Raw genomic sequence first — 17,389 nt, forward strand, 5'->3', positions numbered from 1 at the left:
TTGAGAACAATAACACTCTTGGAAACAAAATGAAGGTATGATTTTGTATCCTGGACCAGTGTCTGTGATGCATAGCACATCTTTGTTTCTTAATGACCACCAGACAAGCTTCTCTACTGTGCAAACACTGTTGCTTTCAGCCTATGAATTTCTAATGCTAGCTCCTCTTTTTCCTGCAGGTTGGAACGCCTGGTAGATGTCCTGAGAAAGAAAGTTGGGACAGGGAACGTCAGGACAGTGACCTGATTGAATTAGTAGTCACATCTGGTGACCAGGCTGTTCTATTCATCACTATACAAATAAAAAGGCCTGGTCTTAGCAAAGAGTTGCTGTAATTAGCACATTGACATAGCAATACAAAAAATAAATAAAATGTGTATTTTTAAAGTGTGGAAACTTGGAAGCATTGTGTATTAATGATATTTGTAGATATGCAAAAGAAGCTTTCAGATTTGCCAATTTAACAGTAACTTTTAGAATGTATGTCCATAAATGCATCACATTTTAATGCATGTTTAATTAAATAGTATTCAGAATTATTAAGTTATTTGTAAAAAAAAAAGCTTCCTTAAATCCAGTATAAATCCATAATGTTGATCACTTAATAGCTGAAAACGGGACAATAGCCAGGATACATATTTTTACACATCTGAACCAAAATTAGGATATTGCAGATTGAATCGATTTTTTTTTGCTCTTTGATGTTTAATTTTGTTTTAAGATAATGTGCATGAATCAGTACCTTGGTCTTTTCTTCTAATATTTAAACTTTTTAGTAGTTTAGTTATAGTGTAACAGTAGCTTATTCAGAACTGTAATGTCAATTCTTTGTCCTTGTCTCACGATTTTAATTTGTTCAGAATTTACATCTAATCCGCTGTAGCACTGAAATAAAGAACAATGTAAATTTGCTAATATTGAGTAAATTTTGACTTTTGGGGAGTATCATGAGTTTTGCATCATGAGTTAGTCTTTTGCAATCTCTAGTTCTACTCGAATCAAGGAACAATTGCAATTATGGTATCATCGATGTTGCGTGTTTTTGAAGTGATATAAAAGCTACCATAAATATGAAAAATAGAATGGTAACATGGATAGTGAAGATGGATAGTTAGAACTATTGTAGCAAGTCCCAAATCTATTAATAATCTGCCATAACTATTTGTGTAAGAAAATGTTATCCCTAAAATATATTAATATTTTAAATGTAATGAACAGGCTGTTTTAACGTCCAAAATCAAAGTCAAATTAATGTGTTGGCAAATTAAAATTTATGCAGTACATTTAAGTCTGTACCATCTACGAACTGAGCTGCTCTGCATGTGCTCTGATTATGTGAAGGCACGAAGTTTTTAAATTATCAGCACCACCAACCGTAATGCTAATAAACGATTACAAAGAAAGAAAAGGGGAGAATTATCAAACGTGGACTGTTTAAGTGCGGATCTGCAGTTTATTTAATATATTCCGTGCAGGTTCGTTGCTATGATTCTACATGGAAAAAAGAGCGGTTCAGTGAAAAAAAAATGTGAAACGATCTTATATATTGGAGGTTATTAATTCAAATAGAGCTGGGAAGGGAGCGAACCATTTTTCCAAGGAGTTGGTCATTATCGTGAGGTAATATACAGGAAAGATTTTGCATCTGTGCAGTTTATGATGCATTCGCGGTATTCAATTAGATGCAACTGTTCTTAAAGGAATCTGTTTTCAAATAGCACAGATCATTATTTCCCTAAATAACTCCATAACCCCTCTTGAATATACCATTCACCATTAACGTATGTTTTAATATTATTTCTGTTTTTTTTTTCTTTTCCAATGCATCATTAGAAATCAAGTTAACGGGAAGGGAGAAAGTGGAAAGCCCAGCCTCTTGCCACATCCAAGAGTTAAGTTAAGTTGGGAGTTACATTACATTCTAATGTATGTTAATATTAAGGCAAAATGATGTGTTTTCAGTAGAACTATCAATTTGGACAAAAGCTATTTCAAATGTTTGCGATTAAAATCTCCACCATCTAAGATATTTAGAATCTCAATTACTCCGCTATGTTTTCCCCGCATTTTATGTGCACACGTTGTTTTGTTTTATCTTTTGGTAAACAGTAATACAAACAGAGTGACGATATATCTATTCATGATCCAAATCTTCTCAACGTCTTTCAAGAAAGGATGAGCGCTGGAAATAAGGCGGAGAAGTAAAACGGTCCTAGAAGAACGGTTGCAAAGTAAACGATTCTGTGAAGGAATGCAGAGAAGCAATTCTTTTAAGTAGAAATACGCCATTACATATGTTGCCGAGATGAGCAAGGTAAAATTAAGTAGCGGAGAAATGGATGCGGGAACAATGTCAACACCAAATCTTTGTACACCATAAGGGAAAAACATGGATATTGACACTGTGGGGATCACATGTAATTACATAATATGGAATAAGGAGGTATTAAACGTGAACCGTACCATCCGCGAGTGAAAGTTCATAAGCAGACTTCAGTCACGTTGTTCATTACATAGAGGGATTCTAACTTGCATTAAATGGAACTTAAAAACTCAGCTCGAAATGTTATTAATACGATGGCACGTCGTCGTTTTTAACAAGAATGTTAGAAGAAATTTCTAAACAGGATCAGAAATATCACAAATTGATAGGTCGTATCTGACATTCTCCATCTGCGATTTTAATAATAATTCAGTGCCTTTAGTTGCAAATTGCGGAAAAGTAGTTGCCCATCCAAGTGTACGTGTGCCAAATCATCTCTTCTTCGATTATTAGCACCCCTGACTCTCCTAAGGGGCTGGAATGCACCTTCTGATACGTGTCTAGACGGCTACGCAATCTATTATTCAGCCGGCCAAATAAATAATAGCCAAATCCAAACCTGCCTAAAGATCTTGGAGTTCGTTTAAACTTAGTTTTATTCAATTGGCTCATTTTCTGATTTCTGTTGTAAAGTTCGGCACCTAGAACTGCGATAGGCCCTAATTATTGAACTTTTTTGGTATAATTAGCTCGTGACTGCATCTGTGACTGTATTTTATCACATATATCAGCTTAGTAGACAACATACATATTGTTCGCCTTGAGGTTCCTGTTGAATGGAATCCTAAGATTGATTCCTTTTCTCCAATATAATTTAAATTCTACTCGACGCAAAATTACATAGAAATTCTGGTTTTACAAAACTGTTTATAAAGAAATCAAAATTACAGATATTGACAATCAATCCGTAAAACGTGAACAAGTTTTTCTCATTCAAAGTTTGTCTTTCAGTGTTCTACATTGCTGCTACAGTAATCTGAAATTGTGCATTTGCCTTTATCTAAACCCGAAGAGCAGTGTTTCAGGGTCTGCGTCCTGCCAACTGTAACTTATAGTTAGTGAGACAATTGATGATGTGTGAATACTGTCACTGGTTTTATTGGATTTCCCCTTTCGCATGTGACGGTGCAAGTTTTTGTTCTGACAGGAGCTGGCTGCTGAGAGCACCTCCCCTCAAATAAAGAACACTATTAGATCTTGTAGAATTCACCTCCAACCGTAACCCTGGAGATGGCACAACCTGGGTGTCCTTTCTCTAATTCCAAAAGAGTCGGCACTGCATGTTTTCGAGTTTAAGTCGTTTTCTGTTGTCGGTAATCCCATGCTGCCAAATAAATACATTGTCTCAACTGTTCAGACCAACATCAAAAGAAAAGTGCCTATCTGAAAGGAGGAAGAGAATATTTCTCTTCAAATTTTTTCGTTGAAGACTGACAAACGTCCTTTATCAATTATGACACCAGCGGCAAATTATTTCAAATAGATACTATCTATATGAGAAGATCTAATGAAGTGATAACGCTTCAGTTGTTGCAAATACAATAGATTATGTTGCACGCTTGCTCATCCAACAAAAGGCGATGAAGCCTGATTAACCATTTTGAGACCAAAAAGATGTCGACAAGGCTACAAAACAACTTTTTATACGGTTTAATTAAAAACGTGTTACGAGAACAGAAAGGATGAATGCGATCTGAGGAAGCGTGGCTGAACTGGTTGCTATAACGACAGTAAATCTTTTACGCCTGTAGTGTTTCATACACTCCCATTGCAACCAGTAATCAGCACCTGCTACCGCACCAACCAAAGTCCAAAAAAAGTCCGGAACACATTAGCAATATCACACCCATTTATTGTCGTTGCATGTAGGGTCAATATCTGGGAGTCGCGTGCAATGCGTCGACCAGTTTCCTGCATTATCCGAAGTGCAAAATAATTATCCTTTCCGATGCTGCCCTTGCTGTATCTGTAGATTCCACTGAAGGGACAATCCCTGCCAAAATAATTTCTCTGTGAGTGTTGGGAAGGTGGTCATCCCGCCATTTGAACAGGTTTCTTTTGCGCGGCATTTAGTTCCATTTATATTAAAATTTAAAAATAGGAAAATTCTAAAAAATAAGATTTTATGTGTCGTTCTCCTACTAATTACTATAACATAACATTAAGTGTGTTGATCCAATCATATTGCTTGGCTCTAGCGATTTTTTTTGTAAAATCATCACACCTTGAATTTGGTACTTAATGTGGGTTTGCCTACCGGGTTCCCGAGACACACGCAACTAATTAGATGATATCTCAATCGGTTCATCCTTTGTAGTGCTTTGTAGTCTTGGTCTGTTGCTCTGGAAAGCTAAATACAGTTAAATCGGTTGTTCTTGTATTTCTGTGAAGCTTTAATAAAACTGCCCGTAAACTTCTGATAAAAAGAGCAGCTGTTCCACAAGGAGATTTCGATAGAGATCTTCTCTCCACTCCTCTCACTGCTTTTTCCCCCTCCTGCTCTGAAGGGTTTTGCTTTGCTCTTTTCGTTGGCCAAGCACAATTGTGTTATTGGAGATAATTAATTCAATCCCGATCAAAAGGCATTAACACGCCTTTGGTTGTAGTGGGTTTAAAACGAGAAGAAAGGGAACACAAAACTCGCCGAGCAGCCATACTGATAACTGCTTTGAAGTGAAAGGGTTGAAGGACTGTAGTCGAAATTTTTGCCCATACGGCACAAAAAAAAAGTCGGAGCTTTTGATGGACATATGAAGACTACCTCATAACGGGAGCAACAAGTAGCTCCCTCGTCGTCATCCTCCTTTGAGTCGGTGCTTTGCCTGCTGATAACATATGTCAGCTCTTAATACAGAACCCCCAATCTAATTACTTCTGCTCACCGACTACACTGGCGTGGAGCTAAATGCTAATTCTCAAGAGAAAAAAAATCGTGTCCGGGGAGCATTCCCAACTCGGAATGGAAAGTGGAGTTAGGGCACTGTTAAAAAGAGTCCAATAAGGCCCTTTTATATCTGCTATTGCACTTAATGAAACACTAACGAAGGTCTCCAGAGTCAAGAAGGCTGATGTATTACTTTTTCTTTAGATCGAAAAAGAAATTGGTCGTAATAAGCAAACGTGGACAAGAACGAGGGTCGTTATAATAGATAACTTTGTGACGGGATGTTAGAAAATGTAGTTTGGCAAGATTCGATATTAAAACGTTATTGACAAAAGAAACGTTTTTGAGTGATGTTTCTTGATAAACGCGCCGTGAATTGTAAATTGGTTTAATATTACTTAATTATCATTTACAAAGCAATTTATACAATTACATCTTGTTTCGCTCTAATCTGAGTGCGGCGCGAGAAACATTTAAACCAGTATTACCAAAATATAAACACACGTGGAACAAAAAAACCAGTATTGGGTATAACTAACGGCAGTCTTTAATGGTGTGACAAAAATTCGTGCTCTTCTACGCCCAGAAAGACGATAGGCGCATATATTCAACTGTAACATTTCAATGGATGTTTAGACAACTTGAAAAACAATATTACTCAAAAGAGAATTGCTCCATTCTAGAATTATTGTCTTCGCAATTTTTAAATTAACGTTTCACGACATTTTTAATCTTGGAAACAAAACAAACGATATTCACAAAATTATCTCCTTTTATGTTTGCCATTCTGAAATCAATCCTGCATCATTACCAGTTTTTAAAAATACAATTGAAGTACATTTTAAAATGATTTCAACTCAACATCCACCAAATTTAAATACAAATAACAAAACGAGAGCTGGAATCATAATAATATGCATAAAGTTTCGGGTCGTCTGTGAGGCTGGCATTTAAAATAATCTGCAACTATAAATAGGGCATTAAGAAATCAAAGTTGAGGGCTGAATTCGTCGCTTGCCAGTCGGAACCAATGCAGTTTCAAAATACACAGTCAGAAGTAATGCAAGAGATAAGCAAGCAGCGCGGATATCAGATTATTTTGAGACTCAACGCTTGTGTACAGATTTCACTGTTTTCGTATAATCGTAAATTATTTCCAGGGTTGAAAGTCAGACTGTTGACAATTTGAGAGCGAAAAACACACAGCACTGGTAGGTTATATATACAAAGAAGGGCATCGTGGCTGGCAGGGAAAAAATGTTTACGGCTGTGCATCCTCTCCAGAAACAGTTTCTCAGATGTACGTAAGTTAACAAGGAAATGTGAAAAATACAGAGGTTTAGAGTTTTTTCTGGATCCTCCTGAAATTAGATGAATTGCATGTGGAAAGGGGTGATTTATTTTAAATTATTACAGGTTTCAGCTTCCAGTTCAATATATTTCCATTTTATGATGAGACAGATTCTTTACCCAGGTAGTGATTGTTAAATCCAGTTCCTGTCAGAGGTCAGGAGACGTTGTTTGTCCTGTCCAAAGTTCGTATTGAATGGATTTTGGCACCCTGTCTGGTGGATTAGAAGTCACAAAGAGAGAGGGGAAAAACAAGCAAGACTGGACCCAAGAAACTGGTGGGATGGAACAAAATGCTAACTGTCAGAAGACCAAGTGCTCTCGCTCAAATCTGCCTTTATTACTTTTGTTCCTTCCTTAAAACTGGAAGATTTATCTTAGAGAAAAAAATACTGGGCCGGACCGGGTGTCCAGTAACCGACATTGTTCGACCTTGAATCTCTAAAGTTAACTACCATCGATTTATTTGCATGTTGCAAATGCACATTCGTCTCGTACTTTTCCCTTAAACATCCGATATTTTACCATCCTTTTCGATGGAACGGCTTGTTTTTTTTAATTACACGGCAATTTTTAACGCACCCCGTTTCTATCCTGTGACATTATCATTTCCAAGAAATACCGAAGACGCCGAAGAACCAACGACGATGCACCCATGCTCTCCGCTAAAGTTTTCATGGAAAGGAATGAGAAATGCAATATGTATATTAAATCCGATGTGTGGTTCTTACGGTATAGGTAAGATCTCTGAGGAAGATGTTCAGTCATAATTTAATATTCAGGTAGGATACATCATTGACAAATGATCAAATGTTCTGCGTAATTTTTAATGAGTGCATCCTTTTGAGTTTTATTTAAAACCCTTCTAGGTCTTACACAACGATATGAATCATGTACGTTTGGCAGTTAATGTAACAATGGCGATAGTGTCTATTAATCGAAACTGGACTTTGTGTTCCGCCAGTACTGAAAAGCAGCACCTACTCCAGCTCATTTTAGCCTGTTATTTCGCTGATTTTACGAATCGTGGCTCATCCAACCCCCATGTTTGCACTGTCCATATTGAGTGTTTATACATCGATTTTAGTTTTAAACTTGTAAAATAATCAGAAAATCTATCGATTAAGGGGAAGAGATTCGCTTAAAGTCATGACGGCCGAATGTTCAGACGCATAATCCGCGCCACCAGCGTGCACGCCAACCCAACAGATTTTCACGTGTCTCATTTTATCATACATCACGAGCATTCTCCTTTTGTAGAGTAGAAAGCTTTGAAATAAAGTATTTCCTCGATTTGTTTTAAGGAAGCTATGTGGACCTCGAACAAAGGCTGCAATTACAATGAACAACCTTTAGACATTGAGAAATAAATAGCTACCTGTAGTATCAAACAGTGGATAGCCGGCAAGCAACAATTCGTTTCGCAGTCTACTGATCTTCGGCGAATGTGCAGTTATGGAAGAGTGTGACAGTAAATTAAAAGTGATGGTCCTTCTGTTACTATCAAACAATATTAACAACACAGCTTAGAAATTAGCTCCAATGTAACCCGACGGTGTCTTCAGAAAAGAAGAATGCAGAACTTCAAAATCTGACTTGGCTCTCATAGGGAAAATTATTAACCTGAAAAGCTCTCGGCCCCTCGCTGATGGATTACAAATCACAAAGAGAAGAAAATCAGTTTGGAATAGGGAATGAAGCGCATGTGAACAGAGCAAAGTCCTAAAAGCAAAGCAGTAAACGCCTTCAGTCAGTATTTGCCTTGACATCTACTAACATCATCCTTAAAATATTAACGAAGGAAATACATTTTGTTCAGAAAATTCACATAAAAAGATCTCACATCCAACCTTGACTACTGGTTTTGAAGTTGGTATCGTGCTCTTGTCCACCCGTAAAACCTGGTGTTTTCAGAACTGGAAATTGTTTGTGAGTGCATTTGGGGATATGTAGTAGATCAGGGTGTGTGTTGGAAAGCTGGGGGTTGAAACCGAAACCTACATATCTCGCCCCATTAGAGTATTAAATTAAAAAGGATGTATAAATGTTTTGATGAAAAGAACAAATAACACTCCACTATTCGTCATATCATTGCCATGTTTGAGAATCGAGCAATTTAATTCTTTCTCCCTTTCTGGGCATGCTCGACGTCTTTATTGTAAAAGGGCAAATGCACGTCATCTGGTGGTGTAATGAAAATTATCAATATTCTTGCTGCTGGAAGTGGGGGAGGGGAAGGGTTGAGTTCTTTAAAGAGTTTCCATACTTTGCCTGAACGCTGGTTTGTTCTATTGACTTTAGCACCAAAGAAAACAACCTGCTCTTGTACAATTCAATATTACATCGGACTGTCAAACGAGATTGATCCTTCTTACATATTCACCGTTGAGAAGAATTCAAGAACGGTCGATGCATTTTCTTCTGTATTTATTTCGAAAGGGTATTCTGATCCGAGCAGAGGCAAATGTCAAAAAGAGTTCACCGGCTGATTTACTTTTATTTACTTATGATGTTCTTGCGCCATTCTAAAATTATTATACCAACAAAAATGAAATTTAAATGCAGGTACAATAACGTCGTCACTAGTAGACGGAGAAGGAATTTCTGGAGTGATTTCACTGGTTACTGACTTCTACTACTTCGCTAAATCGCCAACACTAACAAGGTCTCATTTGGAAAAGTTGCACGGTTGAAAATGCGTTCAGTTACTATCAAATTAAACACCATTTTAATTAAAATAAATACAAATCTGTTTAAGGATATATGAAACAGCGTAAAGGCAAAACCTCACTTGCACTTCCTGACAGCGGCGTTTTGATTAAAACAAGGGGTTTCAGTAGTAGGCGAAATAAATCCAACACCTAACACCCCTGCGGTTCAATATTGTACAACGGAATTTCGGCAAGCAATATAGTAGTAGGATTTTAATGTATCGGAACTTTTCCCAACAAACCAATCTGAAACCAGTCATAGCTTGATAATTGGTTCATACATCAATAAAGAAAATTCATAGCTATCTGATTTTATCTTTTATACATTTGGTTATGTATCTTTTATAAAAATGCGCTTTGTTTTAAAATGACTTTTCTGGAAATGTATTTAATCGCTGAATTGATTTTGTGGCCAAAATTATACTCTGGTCATTTCACTGCAGCTTTTCCAGATTGTGTTTATGACTAAGTATTCATAAAATATTCTCAAATTTATTTTACAAATATCGTAACTCACTTAGACTTGTGGATAAATAAACAGAGTTTAGCAAGGCTCACATCTCTAACGCACGAACGTGGATCTTGGATATTCAGTGGATTCGCTACACCCTCTTAATTTCGCACTGCGTTTTTCCACTCATCAGGGGGCAATTACATGATAATTAAAAGAATTTCACGGTTACTCTAACAATGTGTGTGTCCCACCAGTGATCAACGATCAAAGCGAAAGCTATTGATGTCCAAAATCCACTTGGTGGATCGAAATTACAGAGTGTTTTGTGCCCGGATACAAAGAAATGCAATACTGTTACACATTGCAGCAATTGTATTAGACAATACTTTGTCCTTGTTCTCAGCGTGACTAAGGAAACAGACTAGTAAATCTTTCTCTCTACAGTGTACTTAACTGTTCCGCGCATACTTTATCAATTATCGGTTTTGATGGCGGTCTGATTTCATTTCTGTCCGGTTTTGTTGGTTGTGGTTGATTTTGTTTTCGGCGGAGATATTTTGCCGGAATATTTAAGACACAGCATGCATGAAAACGATACAAAATAACCCCAAATCACTTAATTAACTGTCAATATGAAATATAAATTTATAACCATATATAATGGTCACTTTTCGCGCACGGGGACAGGGCATTGGCAGCAATTTCCCACTTGCCAATACAGAAACGGTGCTGCCGCTGCTTTATAAACAATCATGTTACTTTTAAAGTGCTTGACTGTAGTTGAAAACGTTGTTATTGTTGTGGCATTCAATCCCTAGATCTACCTTAAATATGTTGAACGCGCTGAAATATTCTCTGCTAACCTCGTTTCCTTTAATTACTCTGGTGAGCTTTGATTTCTTGACCAGGTATCATCTATGTAACTTTTTAATATAAATTATAAGGTCTGAACCTGAACGACTAAATTGTCGTTTAGGGGAAAGTGGTGAAGGAATCCAATCACAAGATCTGTTGTGCTTGGGAATCTTTCAATGAAAATCTGATTATTGTAAAGAGACACAACAGTTATTGTAGGATTAAAGAAACATTATTTAAGATATAGGACCACTGAATAACAATTTTAAATCAATCTTCCGTTTGCTTTTAGCTGTTATTTTCGGAAGATCAACATTCTATTTGTCATAATCATTTTACCGGCAAAATTACTTTGCGAAATATCAGATCGATTTTAGTTAATATAAATCGCCGCTTGTGCCGAATTGCATATATCAGAAATAATTTGAATGTTTTAAAGATAAGCACATTAAACGCTGAACCGTCTAATAACAACTTACAAAGTGGGTGCGAATTATCCTTTTATTTTCTCATCAAATCAAAATAATTTTATTTTCATAGAATTACAAATACAAAATTAACAACTCCTTAAATTCCATTTGTAATTTGTATTATTATTTTTAAACAACGTAAGACTATAAAGGACCTAGAGTTGACCATGCAATAAATTAGGCACATTGAGAAAAGCTGTAAGAACCCGCCTGGCTATTTACTAACACCGACATTTCTAGACAGCTAAACACGAGGGGGGGAAAGTGCATACACACCGAGTAGAAATTATAATTAAAAGTCATTGTCGAACGATAAAAAGGTAACTTTTCGAGGTTCCTGATGCAGGTAACATTTGGTTCATTTTTTACAATAAACCCGCTTTTTAAAAATTTATTCGCAAAAGTTGAAATCATGCAAACCGAGTCAAGAAACAGTCTTCCAGGCTCATTAAAACTGTACAGCATCCAAAAAACTGTGAAACAGCAGTTTCATAAAATTAAGATATAATTATTTTCTCCAAGCAGCCCGTTTAGTTGATTACTACCACCCGCACGCTCATCTTTTCAAGTCTTGAACCAACTTCTGTGCAGCTACTGGGAACGTTGAGTGGACACGGAGAACAATATATCACAACGAATTCTAAAATCTTACAGCACGTCTGAAAAATATTAAATACATTCTGCAGGTGTCTGCGATATATACAACCGTGATTCATCGGCAAACATTGCAGCTACTTTACACTTCCACAGTTTCTATACATATTAACGTTACAAAGTAACAGTCCTTGCACACGGGGTGCATTTATTAGCAATCCCAATGCGGGAAAAGTGTTTGTCATTACAATTGCGGGACGGGTTTAGCTTCGTGACTAAGAAGTGTTGAGAACAGGTCTGGAATACACACCTTGGTAGTAGGAAGCTTCGCTGGTCAGCATCGAGGGCTCCATGCCGTTCTTGCCCACGGAGCCGAGAGGCAGCCCGCTGGTCATGCTGCTGCCGTAGCCGGAGTAGTGCATAGCCTGCTCGTAAGCCTTCAAGTCCATCTTGTGGTGATGCTGCTGCTCGGAAGACATGAGGTTGTTGATGGAGAAGGGGTGGTTGAACGAGTAGTGCGGGTCCGCCTTCAGCTGGTGAAGCTGCGGCGGCTCGGCCGCCACCGACACGTGGCTCAAGGGCTGTAACAGCGGGGGTGCGTGAGAGGACTGCGGGCCCAGGGCGCCGCCGATTGCCGAGGTCGAGCTCGCCGCCGGCGCCTGGCACTTGAGGTCGAGGCGGGGCGCCGTGTCTGGATTGGGCTCAACTCGGTTACGGGTCCGGCCGCCGGCGCTGTTGTTTCCAGCCGGGGGCGGTGAGCCGACCGCCGTCTCTTCGTCCTTCCTCGGCCCGTCCGGGCCCGCCTTCAGCGAAGCCTTCTTGTCGCACTTGAATCGCTTCTGGCGCCGCAGGTAGCAGCCGTTCTCGAACATGTTGCCCGAGTCCGGGTGCAGGCTCCAGTACGAGCCCTTACCGGGCTTGTCGGGCGAGCGCGCCACCTTGATGAAGCAGTCGTTGAAGGAGAGCGAATGGCGAATGGAGTTTTGCCAGCGCTGCTGGTTCTGCCGATAGTAGGGGAAGAGCTCCATGATCCACTGGTAGATCTCGCTGAGGGTCAACATCTTGCTAGGCGCTTGCTGGATGGCCATGGTGATGAGCGAGATGTAGGAGTAGGGCGGCTTGGCATGCGGGTAGGTACGGCGCAGGCTCTTGGCGTCGCGGGGTCGGCTGACGTTGGCCTGCGGGTAAGCCATGGGGCTCATGCCCGGGTATGGGCTCAGGCCGTTCAGCGAGGCCTGCTGGCCGCTGAGGCCGGGACTGATAGCCGCGCCCATCGCCGTCATGCCGGCACCCATTGCCGGCCCGCCGCCGGCCATGCCGCCCATGCCGGAGCTGAGGCCGGCGCCGATGGCCGGGTTCCCGTAGGTCATGTTAAAGGAGCCGGAGGTCATGTTGCTGCCGGAGCCCATGGTGTTCATGCTCATGTAGGTACTCGCTAGTCCCGGGTTCATGCTGCTCACCGGCACCGACGAATAGGCCTTCACAACAAAATAAAGGTGTTAGTTGTATGGACCAGAACTCCTCTCCTCTTCCTCATACCCCAATTTGTCCCTGCTGCCTTGGCAGGAAACTGACTTTTTAGCCCAGACTGGTGGGTCATTTGAGTAAAAAAAATAGGCGAGAAAGCCACGCCTCTTAAAATAAAGTACAAACGTGTATAGCACCTTTCTCCCTGGCATTACTGTAACATACAGAATCGCGCCACAACTGGATGTTTGTGAAGACCCCAGTTGGCTCTCTACACCAGAGCGGGCCGGCCGCTCCAGGGGTCCCAACTCCACCCCACCCCCGCCCCAAGCCACCCCGTGGTCAATAAACTTGGAGAGACCCGCTTAGCCCCCGCGCCGTTCTCAAATGAGAAACATGAAGCAGTTCTGTGAACCATTGGTGCCCACTGAGCTGACATCCTTTCGTTCAGAGGTCTCCTAAACTGCCCACATGACATCGCCACACATACTGAAAAAAAATGTTATTTCTTTGGGGGGGGGGGAGAGAAAGTTCCCCGGCGGATTGCCGATAACCTTGTCATGAAAACGACATTAGAAAACTACAATGCCTGGTGTTAGTTAACGATCGTAAGTGCTCACCTCAAAAGGAGGTGCAAACGAGACTTTTACTTACCTCCTGTGGTTCTCCGTAGAAATTGCTCCACTCGGAAGCTTCGTGTCCTTCCATCTTCACTGTACCTAACATCATGGGGGCAAAGCACAATAAAGAAACATCAAGGCTTGCCCCCAAAATAAAATCCCACCGCGGATGCACACTGGCTGAAGCCGAGTGAGACCGATAGAATAGAGAATGCGGGAGTGGGAAGTGTTGGGAGGTGAACACTTTGAGTGGCGCTGGGGACATGCGTAGTGATCCAACTACTCACAGATCCTGCCTCCTATTCCGATTTGCGCAGATTTTTCTTTATTTGAATAGTTAGCTCTCACCTAGGCGTTAGGATACTCTGCTCCGATTGCATACTTGCCTTTAACTACAGCTGCCGCTTGCGTCCCAACAAGCTGCCAGTCAGCGGGGCCGAGATCTTTAGCCATTGAAAATAGTCCCTATTGGTTTTTGTAACGAGACTAATTGGTTTAACTCGGAAACAATAGAAAAGACAAACTCCTACAATGGGACAAGAAGCGATCAATTAATTGGGCAGCAAAAAGCTAACCAAGGGTGCATTTTCGCCTGGAGATTAAATGGGTGAGGAAAACGGAGGACGTTTTGTGCACCTTACCTCTGGTACAGCGACATTCTTTTTCAAACTAGTTAATTAATGTTTTTCTCAGTCATTTTAATCAAACATTTCCAAACAACGACGTCCTTTACCTTAAATATCTCCTGTGGCAAATTGAAGATATGGGACATCAGTAAGGGGATAAATGCAAAAATACTCTGAAACTGCACACTTTCCTGGTTTATTTGGCCTTCCAGCAGTCTAAATCTGACTACTACAACTCCCGAGTCCCACAGATGTAACGCACCGCCACAAGTATATCAATACAGGTTTCGTAGAGGAACATCCCATTAGCCTAAAATAAACTGGTGAAGGTTGAAGCGATTGTGTCAACTGCATTGCTCCGGCCAATCAGTAATCTGTAAAACTGATAGTTGGTCTGGCAGCCTGTCTAGCGATAGCACCGTTAGCAAACCTTTGGCCGGCAAAGATTTTATCTCGATTAGTATCGGCAGCCGTCCGAAAGCAAGACATTTCTGGGAAATTTTCCGGATCCCAAGTGATTCGTTAAATTCCACGGTTATGTGAGCTACGATCTGAGCAGCACATGTTGGTTGGACGGGCTGGTAAGGGCGAAGGACCTTTCTGTCTGCTGTTCATTTAGAAATCTAAACAACTGTCTGTTTAATAAGGCTTTAGGGCCAGCGACATTCCTACCGTGAAAGAGAGGAGTCGGCCTGAAAGTGGCAGATGTAATTAGCCCGAGGAAGAATTTACTCTGCAGCGTGACGTCTTTGAGGAATGGTGTTAAATAAACGCATTCTTCGCCCTTCTTTCGTCGGGATAGGTCGTAAAAATGCAGATTGGAAGAATAGTTTGCATTCAAGATCACGTACCTCGGTTACCCTCTCCGAAGTTTGCAGCCAGCGACAGCCCTCGCTTCAGATCACCAATAAGTGAGACTGCAGCTTACCCCTTGGCTCTATGTAGCGCCTAGCAACGGGACTGCTTTTGGATCAGAGATGTTAACCGCAACGAAATGAATAGTTCTGGACTCCTTTCTCGGTATGCCTTAAGAAGAAGTTTGCTGTCCACCCATGAACGGCCCCGAGTACATTAGAGAGAACATTGTGCACTACTGCTGAAAACACAAACCCTAACATCTCACAGATCAAGAAGGTTTGGTCAGTGACAAGGTCTTCAATTTTACGTCTTTGTGAAAGCAACGTGGTTTTAAATGTTGTTAGAAACTGAAAGCTTTGCGAATGTGAGGTAGTTGAGTTGATTAAATCTTCTTTATGAGAAGAGAGGCTGGTAAAACAACACGATGCGATACCATGAAGGGAAACGACCTCTGGCTCAGATAGCATTATAACTCCACTTCAGATGTGCTGAGAGCGCACAGTTAAAAGGCCACGCAACATGTCTTCCAGTGAGGTATTGGTCAACGAATTCAAGAATGAATGTGTACTAAACTGTCGGGAGGAATATAATTTCCAGCATATCCCTGAATGAAAAGTCTACGTAACACATTCTCAGCAATCTAAAGGCTTATATATTTTGTGAAATAAAAATATCCAAAATCTTGTCAATTTAACTAATCCGTATGTAATGTCTAGGTGACATCATCAATGGAGATGTCCATTGGTTTTGATAATTTTGATTTTGTTGCAATGTTGTGTAGGGAAAACAATGGCAAAGTAAGATCATAGTTTTAAGTAAATTAGCGATAGACGAAATTACAGCTTGGCGTACTTGAACAGCTCAACCAATACGCGCCAGAGGAATTAGTGACCTTTCCTTTTCATTTCATTTCCCTGGAGGGTCTGGCTGAGTGTACAACATATCGCCTAGAAATGGGTGGTCAGCTCTACTTGAAAATCATTTAGGGGACAGTTCGTATTTGTGACGGCACATAACACAGGCTCCTAAAGTAATATTTAAAGAATTTCAATTTTAGAGCTTTTGAGAAGTACTAAAGAATATCGAATGAAATGCTCATTTAATATTCATTACTTTAGGTGCAGTATGCAAACATTTTCAACTCTGAAGTGTAATTTGTTCACTGATTTACACGGAGTAGTCAGCATAAACTGAGGCCATTCTGCCCAACCGGTCCATGCCGGCGTTCGGGTTCCACCCCTACCCTTTCCATCCTCCGTCATGTGGTAGTGTCTAAATAATTTCATCTTCCTTTCTAAGTCAAGGCTTCCCCAAATCCATTCGTAGTTGTTTCATTGGGCATTTTCCCTAGTATTACTGTTCGGATAAAGAATTATGTCCTCAAACCCTGTTTGGTAGCTCAATTACTAATTTATGTTCATTGCTCCTAATTGAGATTTGATTCCTATTATTGTTACCATTGGTTCTGTGTCATTTAAGTAATAATTTCAAAGATCTCCCACAGAACGTCCGTTCGCCTTCTCTTTCAAGAAGGAGACCCAGCTTGTTGCTAGTATAATTTGGTATTTTTGCTACCACGCTGGTGTGTCTTTCTAGATACTGCATTCCTTTTTAAAGGACAAAATATGGCGACCAGACTTACACGAGCCTCCCAGGGTGGTTTGACAAAAGTTCAGTGTAAGTTTAGAATAACTTCTTGACTTTTCAATTCAATACATCTAGACATAACAAACATTGGATTTGCTTTTTTATGCCTTTTATTCACCTGAATCTCTACATTTAGTGATTTGTGTGTCTGTATTCCAAGATTCCTTTGCTCCTCTGTGCCAGTAGTTTTGTTACTTTTCTTAGCAAAATGTAATTCCGCACACGTGACTGAGTTAAAATTCTACTAATTAAGCGACCATTCTGGATGTTTATTGATGCCTTCTCGTAGTTTGAAGCAGTCCTTCCCGTTGATGACGTCTCGTCCACAAGTTTGGCGTCATTCACAAAAAGTACAGAATCATTTTTGATTATGAAATCTAAGTGTTAGTACAAATTTGTAAGTACATCTGTCCCAGTGCAGCCGTAGCTGACCCCCTTACTGCCGAACCCTTTACTATATGCTTTTTGTTTGAAGCCTGCTGTTCTGAATTGATTCCTACTTTCACTTTATTCATTAGTCTATAAGGTGG

The 17,389-nt window shown here is 40.1% G+C and overlaps 2 protein-coding genes across 4 annotated transcripts in view; one reads left to right on the forward strand and one right to left on the reverse strand.

Moving 5' to 3' along the window:
* The window catches only part of mipol1 (mirror-image polydactyly 1), a 414,667-nt gene extending 413,671 nt beyond the window's left edge, over window positions 1–996 (forward strand). For all 3 annotated transcript variants that reach the window (XM_063050030.1, XM_063050040.1, XM_063050047.1), the window contains one exon: window positions 180–996. In XM_063050030.1, coding sequence (XP_062906100.1) covers window positions 180–246 — 67 coding nt within the window. In that variant the 3' untranslated portion in view covers window positions 247–996. The remainder of the gene's footprint in view (window positions 1–179) is intronic.
* A 10,069-nt stretch (window positions 997–11,065) lies between these two features.
* Window positions 11,066–14,476, reverse strand: foxa1 (forkhead box A1). Its single transcript, XM_063050069.1, has 3 exons — window positions 14,462–14,476; window positions 13,763–13,827; window positions 11,066–13,119 (listed from the first exon to the last, which is right to left on the reverse strand). Exons 2-3 carry the CDS (start codon window positions 13,814–13,816, stop codon window positions 11,917–11,919), a joined length of 1,257 nt encoding a protein of 418 aa, XP_062906139.1. The 5' UTR covers window positions 13,817–13,827; window positions 14,462–14,476; the 3' UTR covers window positions 11,066–11,916.
* Window positions 14,477–17,389: the final 2,913 nt, after the last annotated feature.

This window comes from Mobula hypostoma, chromosome 1, assembly GCF_963921235.1.
Source record: "Mobula hypostoma chromosome 1, sMobHyp1.1, whole genome shotgun sequence".
NCBI classification, from domain to species: Eukaryota; Metazoa; Chordata; class Chondrichthyes; order Myliobatiformes; family Myliobatidae; genus Mobula; species Mobula hypostoma.